At 40.9% G+C, this 16,548-nt stretch overlaps 1 protein-coding gene across 1 annotated transcript in view; it reads right to left on the bottom strand.

Annotated features, from left to right (window-relative positions):
* The window catches only part of FBLN1 (fibulin 1), a 128,391-nt gene that overhangs the window by 25,761 nt on the left and 86,082 nt on the right, over positions 1-16,548 (bottom strand). The window contains exons 15-16 of the mRNA XM_090043802.1: positions 15,888-16,030; positions 13,156-13,287 (exon numbers count right to left, since the gene is read on the bottom strand). Of these exons, the coding sequence (XP_089899928.1) occupies positions 13,156-13,287; positions 15,888-16,030 (275 nt within the window). The remainder of the gene's footprint in view (positions 1-13,155; positions 13,288-15,887; positions 16,031-16,548) is intronic.

Here is a 16,548-nt window from a genome sequence, read left to right as displayed (position 1 = left end):
AAGTTACAGACGGCAATAACTCTTCTTATCCTCTTATTTACTGCTGAGATTGGATACTTTTGTGTGCGTGTGTGTGTGTGTGTGTGTGTGTGTGTGTGTGTGTGTGTGTGAGAGAGAGAGAGAGCATGGGATGGAGGTAGAAGAGTGGAGTGTCTGGGGAGTGTAATCATTTAGCTACAGGAGCTATAAGAACTGAGACTGTGAGGGCTAGCTGTGCATAAAGACATATTTAATTGTTTTCTCTGGAAGAGTAAGTAACCCCCTCATCCAGAAAAGTCATCAAAATGTATGTCATCTGACAAGTAAATATGTTAAATTTAAAGACTGAATTTGCCTATGGAAGCCTACTGTTCCAGTTATCTCTCCTTACAGCGATACTTCTGACTTCTTTTTGGCTGGGTTAAAACCAACCAACCTCAATTCCCTTCATGGTGCAGTAGTTGTTACTATTTCACTTAATACCATGTTTTAACAGATGACTTTCAGGGAACTCAAGAGAATAGTCTTTAAACAGAATTATAATCGGTTTCATAATACTGATCTGGTTAAAGCAACTTTTCCACATTATTACATCCTAATTACTCTATTGACTCAAATCAACAAGCTCTCCCAGCCTGTCCAATCAGCATGGGTAAAAAAACCCCTTGTCTTATATCTACAATCCTGCTCAGGATTCCTTAGATAATGCCCTCTAGCTCAAGCTCTGAAATAGCAAAAAACCTTTAGCTAGGGACATGCTTAATTCATGCTTTCATAGAAACCACAGAAATGGGCATTGTCTGCAAAATATGCAAAATCAAAAATAAAACTTACTAAAAATCAAACACTTGCAGCCCACTGAGGGGGGAAGCTGCTAGCACAATGGGGAGCAGTCAATCAGAGGTGAGGGATGTGGCCACACAATTGACAGCACTCTTGGCCAATCAGTGATGAGGGGCAGGGCTGCACAACAGATAGTACTTTTGGCTAATCAGTGGTGAAGGAAGGGCTCATCACAAGAAGGCAGCAGAATCAGCTCCACACACCATAAGCAGCCTGTAAAATCCCTTTTACTCACCAAAACATAGGTAGATCCGTACATATACCTGTTACCTCTTGTAGGACCAGGAGAACAAGATTCCACAGATATTTATGGTTCAGAGACATTTCTAAGAACCAAGTTTACATGAGCATGGAGTCTGTGCTACTATATCTAGCTATCTACAAAAGTCCTCCAAGTCTCATTATGTTTTGAAATATTCAGAATACACCAGCCCACAAGAATGAAGGCCTAATCCACAATGCTGTAAGGGTCTTACACTTAAAAGCAAAAGGAAACCTATTTCAGTGTTTTGTACTTTGATTAATGAATTGTCTGACTCCTATGCATGTCAAATGTGGTACCTCAAGGATTAATGTTATCTGCTAAGCTATTTTGTGTGTCTGGTTTGATGCCTCCAGTGACGATTACCTTCAAGATATTTCATTTTCTAAAGGACATTCAAGGGAAATGTAGATAAATTCCATTTAAATGACAAGAAAATGAAATGGATCTTTTAGCCTCTTCACAATAAAAAAAAACTTGAATATTGTGGAAAAAGCAGATATTACCATAATCTGGGAAATGCCTGTATCCTGCAAGACAGATTGTATCTTTAGGCACAATCACGAACAGTGAGTAGACTTGGAAAGCACTGTACTTTAGGGTATGGATAAACATATGTTTTAGTTGGTTTTTAAGGGGAAGAGAAACAGCTGATTGGAAATGTGCAACAACTGTAGCACTGAAAATGTTATGTCTGAAGGATCCTGTAGCAAGATGAGTAAGTTAAATACCCCCAACTTAGTCCACAAATAAAACAGAGCTAAAGTCAAAATGATTTTGCTACACTTTTACATCTGTGTGATTCCATAGCAATACAACTACATTGTAACAGCTCAGATTCTCATCCTGTGAAATTGTTATAATTACCTTTTGTGAAATAGTTCCTTCCCAGCACAGAAAAAAATTAGCCAAAAAATGCATTGTATGTCTGTGAACTTAACGTGGCTTCTCTCTTACTCTACAGCTCACTTTCAATATAAGTAAGCAATGAGAAGTTTTCACCCATAACTAGCAACAGAGGTGACCTAAGCAGGGTGTGGGGCCTGGGGCAAATCAGCCCATGTGGAGCCCCACCCCTCTCTGATCCCATGGGCCCTGGACCTCAGGAAGCTGCTGCTGCCATTGGCAGCATTAGCAGCAGTGGAGGGTAGAAAGAGGCTGGACATGGAGCCACCACTCTGCCCAGCTCCGTGCCACACTGTGAAGTGTGGGGCCCGCAAAGTGTGGGGTCTGGGGCGGTTGCCCCAATTCATCCCTCCCCCACCCAGGACAGCCCTAATTAGCAATGTGCATCTCTATAGGTTTTGAGGTAGGAGAATGACCATATTAAAATGCAATCCTTCACCCTTGCCTACTGCTCTGGTTCATACTTTCTGGTGTGATCACCTTTTTCATAGATTGCCACCATTACGGTTAATTTCCTTGTTTCTGAAGGTCTAGACCAATGTTTCCAACCTTTTCAGGTTCAAAGCACCCTTGGATAGACTTGAGATACCCCTTGGAAAATGCCAACTCTTAGTTTTCACTTTTTTTTTAACCACAGAATCAAGAATAGTAGCATTTTTTTATTGCAAATAACTCAGAAAGACCATAACTATGGATTTCTATTTGAAATCTCTGGGTTCATCTGGCAAATTATGTTTGTAAGCCTAACAGTGTTACCGTTGTCTGGCACCCCAAGACATCCTTGAAATGATCTGAAGGCACCCTGGTTAAGAATCACTAGTCTACATTTAGTAACCGTGTAGTCTCTGAGAGAAATACATGGTAACACTTTAAATGAAAGTTCTATTTCTAAATAGTTAATAAAGGTATAATAAATGTCTAATTAATTGGTATAAAATGCTATTGACCAAAAAAAAACAAGTGGCATATAACTGTGACTTCTATGCTTATCACCATGTACAACTCATGCTTACATCTATTAATCTATTATTAACCCTTTATTAATGATTTATAAATGCAATCTTCAAGTCTGATCAAATACTTTTATCTAAACTCTTCCAAAGGTTGCAGTAGAACAGTTCCTAATGTTGTGAAGATATATTATAAAGTATAGTATTAACAATTTCTAGTCAGAAAGAATTTACTTTATTGATTCAGAAAAAAACAACAATCAAGATGTCATGCTTAGGCAAATTCTTGATTTTCAAAAATAATCTTGCTAGATGGCTGAATTCAATGAGTCAAGAATTTGGGATGTAATTTTTATATATGCCACACTTCCGTTGTTCCTGAAAAGTTAATCTTACTAGCACTTGGGAGCCTTTGAAAAGCTCTAATTGCAACAAAAAATTGTGATTTTTCAACAGAAATAGGTGGTGTGGAATTTATACCATTTTGGCTAGAAGCTAATGCTAAATATTTCCCAAGATGTATCTGTCACATTAGATCACATGTAACCTAGGTATTATAAAATAATGCAAAACAACCTGTTGATTCTAGTGAGGTTTGGCTAGTTTACTTATGTTGCAAGCTTTACACAGGTTACCTAGTAATTTCAGAAAGATGCACCCTGATCTTGTTTTTGGCAAACGCAAACAGCATTTAGAACTTTGGTTTGCCTCAGGGCTAATACCGTGGAAAGGTTTTCACATCTGATAACATCAAGATCTCTCATTCTTTAATGAGAATTACATACCTTCCTGAACACACAAATATTTCACAGCATTTATATTTTAAACCCTTGGTTCTAATTTTTTGATTAATTCTTCTGTTTTGTTTTTGTGGGTTTTTTGTAATTCTGCTAAGTACAGATGTTCAAAAAGCCCCTGGCGGAAAGCACTCTAACTATGGCACTTTACTTAAATTGCTATAAGTTATGGCATGTTCCAACCCAACAGACATGTGCTGTTCGGTGCAGGTGGCTTGGTGCCTGCCTATACTGGCTAAGGCCAGCAGGTGGGGGATGCTCCCACACACCTCCCAGGTTTTTGTGGAGGGCCAGGCCAGGCCATATCCTTGCAGTGGGGGTGCTCCCCTTGTGGCCCCAGGTCCCAGTGCAGTAAAGTGTTGGGACAGGCTGCACTTCCTGCAGTTGCTGGCTATTGCTGTCAAGAGGCTAGGGTGGGAGAAACAGAGCCCCTCACCCCCAGCTTGTTAGTTCGGGTCTTTGGGGGGCCAGGCTCAGTGCCTGAAACAGGGGGCCTCTTGAAAGCAGAAGCCAGCAGCTGCAGGAGGGGCTCACCCAGCATTTTCCCATGCAGAGAACTGAGGCCAGGGTGGAAGGAGACCCTCAGTGTGCAGGCCCAGCCCCCACCCCCCAAGACCCAAGCTAGCAAGCAGTTGGGGGACCTTTGCAGTGTAGGATGCTCCCTTTCACCCTGGCCCAGCCTCTTGGCATCAGCAGTCAGCAGCTGCAGCAGAGCTGCCCAGCCTTGCATTTTGATGCACCAGAAACTGGGGCTGGGTGGGGGGAAAGGAAGCCTTCATGCTGTGTGGACCTGGGTGAGCCCCACTGACTGCTAAGCAAGTAAGCTGTTGTGGGGGGGGGGGGACCTTGCAGCAGGGGGGCTCCTTTCCTCCCCTGGCTACAGTGAAAATCTGGAGGCGGGAAGGGGGCTCTATTCCCCACTTCCCAAGCAAACTGGCTGCTGTAGCCAGAAACATGCAGTGCAGGGCTGCTCTGGCTTTTCACCATGCTGGGAACTGTGGCTGGCAGGAGGAGCCCCTGTGTCATGTGGACCTGCCCACCCGACTATTGTGCCAGCAAGCTGTGCGGAGGCCCTCACAACAGGGCATCCTTTCACCCCCTCTCTCCTGTCAGCTGCTGCTGAAAGTTACCAGCTGGCAGGGGATCAGGACTGGGGAGAGGAGCAACTCTGGCAGTAGCTGCCAGGAAAGAGACCCTGAATTCCTTCCCTTGTAGCACCCTGCTGGCTGGGTGTGTCACACTTCAGGGCTTGGAAGGCTGCAGAAACAGAAACCCCGCCTTCCCCCCAATCCCCCAGGCAGGCTGCGCATAGAACTAGGACCATAGACTGTTACTGACTTGGGTCAATGACAACCGAGGGGACAGAGCCAGTCTGGTTCACAAACAGAGCAAACAAATTCTGCCCAAGGCTAGAGCAGCCCTGCACAATGCCACCTAGGATGGTGGCAATCACAGTCTAAGTTAACCCTCAGCAGGATCAGGTGCAAATGTTTGATAAAGCACCATAACAGAAAGTGCTTTAGCTTAGTACACACCATCCAGAGTTAACTTAGAGTGGGATCTGCAATTTTTAAAGCACTTTATCTACTATGAATGTCTGTTCTGTTATAGCTGGAAAGCACTTTCTGCATGCTTAAAGTGCATTAGTGTAACATCTGTACCTACCCTTAGTTCTTGAGCTGCTACAAAAAGCTGTGGAAAGTTTCAAGATTGTATGTTTAAGTAAGTACACCTAACTCCATGGAACACAATGAAAAACAACACTCCTCTTGTTTAATTTGAAATGTCATATATATTATTGATGTCCCTTACTACAGTACCTAAGTATCTGTGTGCAATTTCCAGTTTTCTGAGTGAAATTTAGCTCTCCCTATCTCTGCACCATGTTATTCAGTTTCAGCTAACCTCCAATACAGATGTGGGCTATCCATGTCACCAAGGCAATTAATTATTGTAACCCGAAGCATTTCTTGGCTACAAGCCACATTAGGGCACACAGCATGACATGACTGTGTAATTTCATTTACCAAGGAAGAGAAGGCATCTAATCTTGAGGATTTGATGTGAAAGCCCTTACACAGCCAGTCAATCATCACCTAAGGGACAATAACTCTGTTGGTATTGTTAGCAGAATTTCTGAAGAACGAAGCTTTCTAAATCATAATGCGTGCTAATCCCTGACCAAATTCTCCAAATAAGATTGAAGTAAAGGGTCAATACACCACATTTAACCCTTCTAAATATAATGGTTTTTTTATTGAAGTGAGGCATGGCATCTGGGCATCATGTTGGGAAAAATGTATGATTTGTCTAGAGCCTATTATCTTCTCAATATAGTTTTTATGAGCTGTAGAAGCTCTTGCAGGAACAGGTCACAGCAGCAGACATAAAAATTCAGTCGTAGCAGATGATGATTAATTAATAAACATTCTTTGCACTTCAAGGCCCTCAGATGAAATGCACCCTGAATGCTTTACAAACAGGAGCTAAGTGCCTCACAGTGCTGAAGCCACACCATGACTCAGTGGCAAAGGTACATTTCCTGACATCACTTATTTCTGTGCGATTCCATTACTTTCAGTGGGGCAACTATTGATGTGTACTGGCATAAATGAGAAGAGAATCAACATGCAGTCAGGGTACTTTTTAATGCATAAAGGTCCAGACTGGACCACATCTGTTCATTTACATAATCTAAACTGCCAGGCATTAGCACATTGCTTAAAAATTAATAGAAATACCATGCTGTTTGTGTATAGGACATAATTCAAACCAGTGATCTGCAGTGGTGAAAACTTCTTTACCCATTATCAGCCTTCTAAGCCATTCAGTTTCCCTCAAATAAGCAAGCTTTTGAATTCATGTTATGTTTCATACTCTTTCACCAGACTATGTTACAGTTTGATCAGTCTCTGTGTTTGATTTACAAATTCTTTAGCAAAGGATCATATGCATTCATGTTTTTGTTGTGTCACATCTTCTCAGGGAGGGATCTGGAAGTACACTGATAAACAAAGAGGGTTTTATTAACTAACCACTGTTCAACACAGAAGAGTAAAATGTGGCACTAGGTAGAATATTTAATGTGAGCAGGAAAATAATGTTTGCTGGGGAAACCCCTACAGCATCTAAGGTATGAAATGGAAATTCAGTTCCTACCAGACTGTCTTGCTTGTTTCCAGAAAAGCCCTCCAGCTTGACACTTTTTTGGGAGGGGGGAGACAGAAGGAGGGGCAGGTGTTGAAATGTTTTAACTCCTGATTAGTGCAGTCATCAGTCCTCTGAGAGGGCAGGTTCAGACAATATAGCTAAGATCCACTTTACAAAATGGCTTCTAGGCAACCTATTCTTGATTATGTAGCTACAGACAAGGCATGAAATATATATATATATAAAAAAAAAAAAAGACTCTGCCTAGGGGATTGTTTCTGTGAAAGGAGTGAGCCTGGATGGAAATAAGCAAAAACAGAAGAACAGAGAAGCTGAAAAAGACAGGGTCTTTCATTTATACTGCATTCTCCATAGTTTTGTATGCTTGTTATGCGTGGCTGGACTATTGAAGTTTTGTACTGCATTGCATCATTATCACATCAGGCTGGTAACGCTGTAGTCACGATGGAAAATGCTTATTACGAACTTTTTGTTTGATGAACTTTTCACAAGGAAAAGGGTCAATGTATACCAAATCATCCCCTGCTGCTACTGGCCAAACTTTCTTTCATGAACATGCTTATACGTGGGCTCAGTGGGCACCTCTACACATGACAGAGCTCTGCTTTGACGCATGCTAATTACATGTGATGCTAGAGGCGCTTTAATTAGAGCGGCTCTGAAAACCCCTCTAATTAAAGTACCCCCCCACCTCCACCCCAGAGCACATGTATAGATGCCCACTTTTATCGAAGGAAAGGAACTTGAGGAAGGTTATTACTATTTGCATTAGTGCAGTAGTGCCAAGTACCCTATATTAATATGGGACCCCATTGTGTTAGGCACTGGACACAGACACATAGTAAGAGGTAGTCCCTGGCCCAAAGGCAGAAAGACAAGAGACAAAAGACAGGTGAGAAACAGAAGCACAGAAAAAGATAAAGTAACTTGTTTGGGGTCTCAGAATAGATCTTGTTTCAAAATTCACACCGCATCCCAGGCCTCCTCCATTATAGGCCTGTGACCCAACCCACAGAGAATTTAGCTGTATCGTACACACAGGATGGGGTGACAGATTATAAAAAGTTACTACCACAAGCCTGAGATATACAGATTATACATGACCCACAGAACCAGAAGCATGTTAAAGAAGGATAGTCCCAAAACCCAGTACAGTATATCACATGCATACACAATTTTATCAGCTATGAACAGACTGCCCAGAGTTTTCCATCTATTGACTCCTCTGTGAAATCCTACGAAATATGAGCTTTCATTTCTGCCCAGGAGAACTTTTACAATCTTTTCTCCAATGCCCAATGAAGTGTGTTTGTGTCCGAAAGCTTGCAATTAAAGAATTTTTTTTTGTAAAAATCTTATTGGTCTAATAAAAGTTATGATCTCTACTTACGAGTCCTGATCATCTTTTCCTCTAGACCAATACGTCTACAACCTGAATAACCAACACAATTTTACGCCACTTGTTCCACTGAGGTTTTGACCGTTTTTAAAAACTCTGTCTGCTTTTTCCCTCTGAAATTCAGTTAATAATGATACTGTATTATCATTCATGACACCAGGATGGACAGAGTTTAGTAACAGCCAAAAAGCCAGTGCAAGGTCACTAAGGAACAGTTGAAGATTCACACCCTGAAATACAGTATAAAGACAAGGTATGGATATTGCTATATATAAGGAATGATACTGCTCAGGTTAATGGAACTACAATTGCAACAGAACTGATGTGAGAGGAGAATTATACCTTTTGTTTGTGCAAAAGAGGCACTCATCTTACAAATATCATGGTATTCTATCTGCTGGACTAATCAAGCATTAACACACAATAAGGCATGTAATTGCATTGAAAATGATACTTCTGGCTCTGCATGTCAGACCAAAGATCAAATCCTTTAAATGTTTTTCTAGTGGTATATGGTTGCACAACTTAAAAATATTATATAGTAATGCATTATATTAACCTATAGGCTTATAGTTGGTGTCCTAGGCAAACCACACATTTGTACAATCACAGCTAGTTAGTATCCCACTATAAAAATGCTAATTGAAATTTGTATGTTCAAATACCAACAAGATATCCTCTAAAAATAACCTTTTAATCTACCCAGTTCAAATTCTATATATGTATTTATTTCAAGACAACTATTGCTCAGAGAAGTAACATTTGTATTTGAAATTCAAGAATAAACTTAGTCCTGAATCAAATCTGGTCATAAAGATACAAGTCAAACAATAATACTAAACTGCATTGAGAACTTTTTAAAAAACCTGAAATTTACCTAAGAAAATGAATGCGGAACCAAGGAAAAAACCTTTGTAGTATCAGATAATTCCTTCAGCATTAATAGAACATTTTTTCCAGGTTGAAAATGCATTCTTCTTTTTTCACTGACAGCTAGCTAAAGAGGTATGCAGCAAAAAATCTATAAAAGGTTTCTAAAATAACAAGCTGGGCGTAAGCTTCTGTTTCCTTCTTCCCCAGCTTCAGAAATAAGGTAGAGTCATTAGAAATATCTTGTAGATTCTGTACAAGGCTGAAGTGGTAACCATGTCTGGCAGCAGGGACTCTACAATACTTTCTGAAACAGGAAAAGTATAGTCCTTGGTTTACTCTTCAGACGTGAATAGGAGTAATAGTATTGGAAGCAACTACCTGTATGATACTCTCTTTCTGCTACTAGTATGAAAGTTGATACATATCTAGGAATCTGCCCCATCACTCTGGCTTCTTTCCTTTCCACCCTACTTGAACCAGCTCTTCACATGTATAGATTCCTTCCTCCCAGCCAGTTTTCAGAGCCTACACTCCAAACTCACCTCTTTGGCTTCTCTGCTGTCCCTTCCCCAGCTCCCACTACCTTTCTGGCTATTCCTTCATTGTCCATCTTAATGCATCCTGCTGTTCTCTTTACATTTTCCTTTGGCAGGTCCACCACACAGTGCTTTCTTTTCTAGTCTCTTCTTTTTTGGTCTGTCTCTACATCCTCCCCCCAGCCATCATCACCTGGTTGTACACCTCTACGCTGACATCACAAAGCCTACTACTTGACTGGTCTTCCTTCATCCAATCCTACACTATCATCAGCTTCACTCAGGTCTCCTCCTGGAAGTCTCACCATCAACTCAAATTCACAATGGGTGAACAACCAACTCGTTCTCCAGATCCCTCTTCATTCCCTACTATTCTGTTACTGCTGAATTCAAACTCATTATCATTCTTCCCCAGACTTTTCTGTGACTTTGGGATCTAAACTCAAGCCAAAAAGCAATCTGTATTTCACCACTTCCTCTACACAACATTTTGAATAGTCTTTCTGTTCTATTTATGCTAGATAAGTTCTCAGGCAAGCCCACATCATCTACATCAGGGGCAGTCAATTATTTCGGGTGGAGGGCTGCTTACCGAGTTTTGGCAAGCCATCAAGGGCCGCATGACAGACAGCTAGGGGAAGATAAATACTAATTTTCTACATTTTTTAGGAGCCTCATGGGCCAGATAGAATGGCCCAGTGGGCCACATTTTGCCCACCCCAATATACACCCTGAATATTGTAGCTGCCTAATAGGGCCATGTGAAACTTTGGTCCCCGATTTGATTCAGCGGAGATTTGGCCCAATTTGGTGGCCGAATCTCCAAATCCAAGTCAAATTAGAGGACCTTTAATCTTTCTGAATCAAACTGAAACCCTCCAAATAGATTCGGAGAGATTCAAAAAGATTCGGTGATTCGGACGTAGACACAGCTTTAAATGTGTTTTCTACATACCTATAGGTAGCAGGCAGCTTGTGAATGCTGCCATGCTGTGGCACATGGGGTGTTCCACAGGAGCATGGGGGGCTCCCCAGCATGCTTGGCAGCAGACCCGGAAGTGAACCAGAAGCACTTCTGGGTCCACTGGGGAGTGCGCAGGACACCCCCAGCTCAGTGACTGGTGCCTTCTGGGTCTGGGGGGACAACCTGGGGGGCCACCCGGCATGCTCCCCAGTGGACCCGGAAATGGGCCGGAAGTACTTCCAGCCCACTTCTGGGTTCGCCACCAAGCACGTGGAGGGCTAGCCAGCACTCCTGTGGAATGCTTCATCAACCCCAGCACTGCAGCATTCACAAGCCATGCTGGTACCTCAAGGTACGTAGAAAAAACTTTTAAAGCCATGTCTATGTCCAAATCACTGATTCTCTGAATCAGCATCGAATCTTCAGATTTGGATTTGGCCAAATTGAATCAGGTACAGTGATCCAAATCAGCAAATCAAATCACTGTCTCTGATTCGGGCCAAATCCGAATCTGAATCAAATAGGGTCTGCTTCGCACACCCCTATTGCCTAACTCTCTTATACCCATATTAACTGTCATTCCATTTAGGTAAAATACAATCACCTTCCTGGCCTGTTGACAGACCATGTATTACCCTCTCCTCCTCCAACTCTCACCCTCTCAATCCCTCCATTGGCTTCTTCTTCTCCATGGCATCTTATTCAGGTTTCATGTCATTGCCTTCCTGATTTCCCTGACATTACTGACTTAGTAATTTATTGTATCATTTTCCAGTCCAGATTACTCTGCTAATAATGCTAATCTCAATATCTTGTGTGCCTACTCCTTCCACAGCCACCTCCACCTATAGCTCCAGAGTGGTCTGTTTATATTCTTTTTTTTTTTTTAATTAAAATTTTTAAATAATCAAAACAATTCCTGGAAGCTGTAATCTTAACAGGCAATCTGCATTTGGTTGTCTCTTTCTTTTTGATAAGGACTAAGGGCCTTGTTATACCTTACAGTGTGAGCCGCACTAATGTTGATTGGTGTTAGTGCTAACTTGGAGTTTGGAACAGTCACACCTTTAGTCTAGAAACCTTCTCTGACTCTCCCGCACTTGAACAGCTGGCACTTTCCATTAGAGGCCTGGTAAGTACAGAAAAAAGTAGGAGCTGTAGCTGTAAGTTCCCACTACAGAGCTGATGAGTCAGGACAGGTTGCTATCCTGTTCTATGGGTGGAAATGCGAGAGAGATCCTGGGATATTGGAGGACTTCAACTTGGACGTACATCTGTGGAGAGTGGCCAGACCTTAATGAAACAGGAGCTGGGCTGTGCAGATGAGAGGTAATCCTGCCCTGGAGTGGTGTAACTTTGAGCCATGTAACAAGTGCTTAAAACCATTTTAAGGTGTAAATGTGCAGACAGTCCAAGGGTTAAGAGCTCCAAGAGCTGCCCAAAATTACTGTGTAACAAGGCCCTGAGATGCAATCTTAACTGCTTGTTTTTCTGCAGTGATCTAAGATTAAGAGAGCCTCTTCAGGTTTCTGTAGTGCAACAGTGCCACCTACAGACCATGCTAAGTGTGGTTCTTAATTTGACTCAAAAGACCCATTTCAGGATTTCAATATGCACAGAGTTCTAGAAAGGATTTTACTTACAGTCTACAAGCAGAATCTGGCCCACAAACACTAAAAGAACAATATGTTTTCATAAATAAATAAATTGTAAAATAGAGCTAATCAAATCTCATGCTTCAAGGCATGAATGGATCCTATGAGTTCCTGCATGTTCAATGTATTAATTCCTTTAAATTAAATGATTCTGTGTATCCTTCTTATACCAACCCAAAAGCAACACTGCATACATGCAGGCATTCACTTAAACCAGTTGAGGTAATAGAACCTAGACAGAAAGCTGCATATTACTAGTCAGACCAACATTTAATCTCTGCCTACCTATTTTGCATTTATGAAACTAAAAATAATCATAACCTTCATAAATGGTCAATCTGTGTTCAAAGTTACAGCACTGGTGAATTATCTTGGAACACAAATTACAATTTATCAAAAATTATTGCAAGGAAAAAATATTAAGCGCTGGGAAAATTTTACCATTAAAACCTAGCATGCTGATAGAACCTGGGTTTTGTGTTTTTAATCATTCATACTACAATGAGGAAAACATATTCTTAAAGATGAGACAATTTACATGAATAATTTGGCCAATTTCTCAAGATATTTTAAAGGGCTTTCTACATTTAGGTTAAGACCTGTCTGCTCTCCAAGTCAGCATCAGATCAGACTAAATATATTAAACATCATCTTTATAATAAAAATCCTCCCACTGGAGGAGGAATGTACCTCAAGTGCAGCTATTCAACTTCATCCTGAAATACATTCCCATACTGCTTTGGATCTTGATCTTCTTATACAGATGACAGAAAAGCAACATGTTCCAATTCATACGGTGGACAAAAAATACTTTACTCACCCACTGTCATGCCATCCATATAGCGTTTGATGATGTCAAAAGAGTCCCTCAGATTTCCTTCTGTTATGTCAAATATGATATCTGCCTGGTTGGCTGGATATGCAGGTGTAATGGCACGGAGAAAAATAATCTCTGAGAAAAGCAGCACAAATTTTATTACAGGGCAATGACAGCAACTTTGACATCACTATAGTATGATCAAGGCAAGTATCTATAAGTTCTCAATTTTAATTGTGTAGAACAAAAGATTGTTTTATTTGAAAATTAGTTAAAATGTTTATTTTGTTCTTCCTTTTTGAATGGATACAGCAACATTTTTTGGTGAGGGCTTATGGAGTTCATCCAGATTCTGCTGTTTCTTCTTCTTTTCCTATCCTAAGGCACCATTTTTACAAGCCCTGCAGTCAACGGCATGAAGTCTTTTGAAGCCTGACCAGACCACTTAAAGTATCTATCACCACTGGAGCATAGTGACTGAAGGGAACCATGAGCTTTTCCTTCAACTAAGGGTTGAGTAAATTTATTACAGATGAATCTATTCTAAAATCTCTTGGAGAATGACTGTGAGGAATCCCAAAAGACTCTGGGCCTTCTTTTACATCAGTCGACAGGGGTTTTGAAAACAGATGATAAAACTTGCCATGACACCACGAGGATCTCCAACAGCGATTAAATATGTTATGGAAACCTAACAGGAAACTAGCAACTAAGTACAAGTCTTCTACTGAGACAAATAGCCCTTTGGAAAAGAATCACATCAGATAGGAGGTAAAGGAGAAATCTTCATGTGCCTTATGCAGATAAGAGCCAAGGTTTTACATCCAGATCTGAAAGCATTATTTAATGCTCACCCTGCACATGAGCAAAATTTAATTCATCAGTGTTCAGGCAGTTTTGAGTGAAGTCAGCAGAAGCTGTGTACAAAGGTCAAAGAATAATATTTGGCCTCAAGTACAAGATCCGAGTATCAAAAGTGAAAGTAATGTTCATGTAGGGCCTTTATACATGCTACAAAAGTGGCCTTTAAAGTGTCTTAAATGCCCTTTTGCACCACTTCAATGGCATTGCTGTTTGCATGTTTGGTGGCATATTCCACTTTAAATGACTTTGGTAAGTAGCAAGATAAAACGCCTCCAAACAGGTTTTAGTTTGCTACCTAACAAAATGCAACAGTGCATGGGGTGCTGGAAGGCAATGTGCCTTGGGCTTGGCAGGCCCTGCGCAGCTCAGGGGCTGTGGGACTCGGTGGCAGCCTGTGCAGGCAGGTTCCACTGAAGAAAAAACATTTTAAAAAACAGCACGCCTGATCTTTTTTTTTTTCCTCCCCAGAGCCTGCTTGCCTGCTTAAGCTGTGCGGGGGCCTACTTTGCTCCGGAACTGCAGGGGAGTCAATGCTTCCTTCCATGGCTGTGGGGCCCCCGGGACCACCCGGGCCGGGTGCCAATGGGAGTATGCCATCGTAGGGCCCCCCACGCGGTTCAGGGACAGCTTGTCCCTTTTCCCCCACTGCTGAAGAGGCAGGTAAGGATCGAGCTCCCACCCTTGTATACATGCCATGGGGGTTCAGTTCAGTATAATTCTCCCTAAATTGAAGTGGTGCTTTTAAAAGCCCACTGTTTCAATTTAGGGAGAACTAAACCAAATTAAACTCCTGGCATGTACAAGAAGCCAAAATGTGCAGGACTAGCAGTCCACAGGTGCACAACTTAAGCAGTAAAGCCTCTTTATGTTGCCCTACCAAAAGATGACAACAGTGGACAGGGCCTCTCCCGAGAGGGAAGAAAGATTCTCGACGTCTTGTCTATGACAAAATGCAAGGGTGGATCCATGCGGTGCTGATTTTTATGATGTAGAATATTTTAACTATACAAAGACCAACAATTCATTTCATGTTGTTAACCAAACAGCAAGATCTAACCACTACTGCCTGACATGGAATTTGAGTCAGTAACTTGGAGACAAAGGGCAGGATTTTCAAAGCAAGCCATCTGATTTGGGAGCATAAATCCTATTGACTTTCAATGATTTTTTGTACTCCTCATGCACTTAGGTGCTTTTGAAAATCTGAAATGAAAATTTCTGTCATTCCTATCAACCCTTTACAGTCTCTATTAGTTAATTTAGTATTTAAATATGAAAGGTATGTAACCATTTTTCCAATTGGTCAAAACTGACTGAAAAAGTGCCTATTAAATTTCATCTTTAAAACAGTTAGAATGAAATGTTGGCCCAGTCAAATTCAATAGGAGCTGACTGTTGATTTTGATAACTTTTACCTGTGAAAAGTGGTGACTTCTCTCTTTCATCTGAAAAAAACCTTTCAAACCTTTTTAAAAATCAAAATAAACATACAAAGAACCCCTCCCCCCAAAACAAACAAACAAACCCTCAGACCAAAATGAAACAAAAATCCCCAAAGGTCTAATTCATATTAACCCCCTTCCCATTTTACACTATTTGAACAATATAGAGAGATCTGAATGTAAATGAGAATTCTAGACTAATTCCTTTTCTAGGCTGAAGACCTGGGTGAATTAGAGCTACAATTGACTCTCACCCCACAAAGTTATAAACTTCTGAGTACAGAGGGTTTTAATTAAATAAATGCAATGCTTTAATTTGGGATTATGCAAGTATTTTACTGAATCTGGCTTTAAGCAGTGATTTCCATTTCCAATTCATTTTTTAAAACATTGTAGACTATTAAATAGAAGGAAGAACTAACCACTAACCTTCAGGTCTTGTAAATTCTCTGAATGTAGGTAGCGAAATGACAGTGTGAGAAATTGTGTGGACTGGATCCAGAACACAGTTGACATCATTTGGTCGGCAAGACTTGATGCAGCGAATAGTATCAGTCTTTTCAAGTCTGTATCTAAGAGAAATGAGAGACAGAAATATTTACCTTGAAAGTGAATTACTTTGTTTTGTAAGATAGGGAATTAAAAGCTACAGTGAATCCAAGTATTCACTCTTTACCTCAAATTTTTAACCAACCAATAATTATTAGAATGAGAGTACTATAGAATCATTTAGTTTGGCTGAGAGCTGCAGTCAAAAAATCCTCAACTATACATCTCTAAACCTCAGGACATATATTTAGCAATGAGAGAAAACTGATGATGTACAAGATACCCATGAAAAGTAGTTTTCCAAACACAAGCTGGTGAAATCAGCCTGGCTTCACTGACTTCAGTGGAACCATGCTGATTTACATAAGATTCAAATCCAGCATTCAATGTTCAATTTAGTATTGGACACTCATCCAAAACATAGACACATTTATCTGGTCTAGAAATCTGGCAGGAAACATCATGAGGCCTGTTACTCCATATGATCTTTTGTACAGCAAGAGCCAAAAAAGCCCTCTGTCAAGTCTTTTCTGTATCTTTC

Source organism: Crocodylus siamensis, chromosome 4 (assembly GCF_052110815.1).
Source record: "Crocodylus siamensis isolate JL-2025a chromosome 4, ASM5211081v1, whole genome shotgun sequence".
Taxonomy (NCBI): Eukaryota; Metazoa; Chordata; order Crocodylia; family Crocodylidae; genus Crocodylus; species Crocodylus siamensis.
This window is presented reverse-complemented; position numbering and strand designations above follow the sequence as displayed.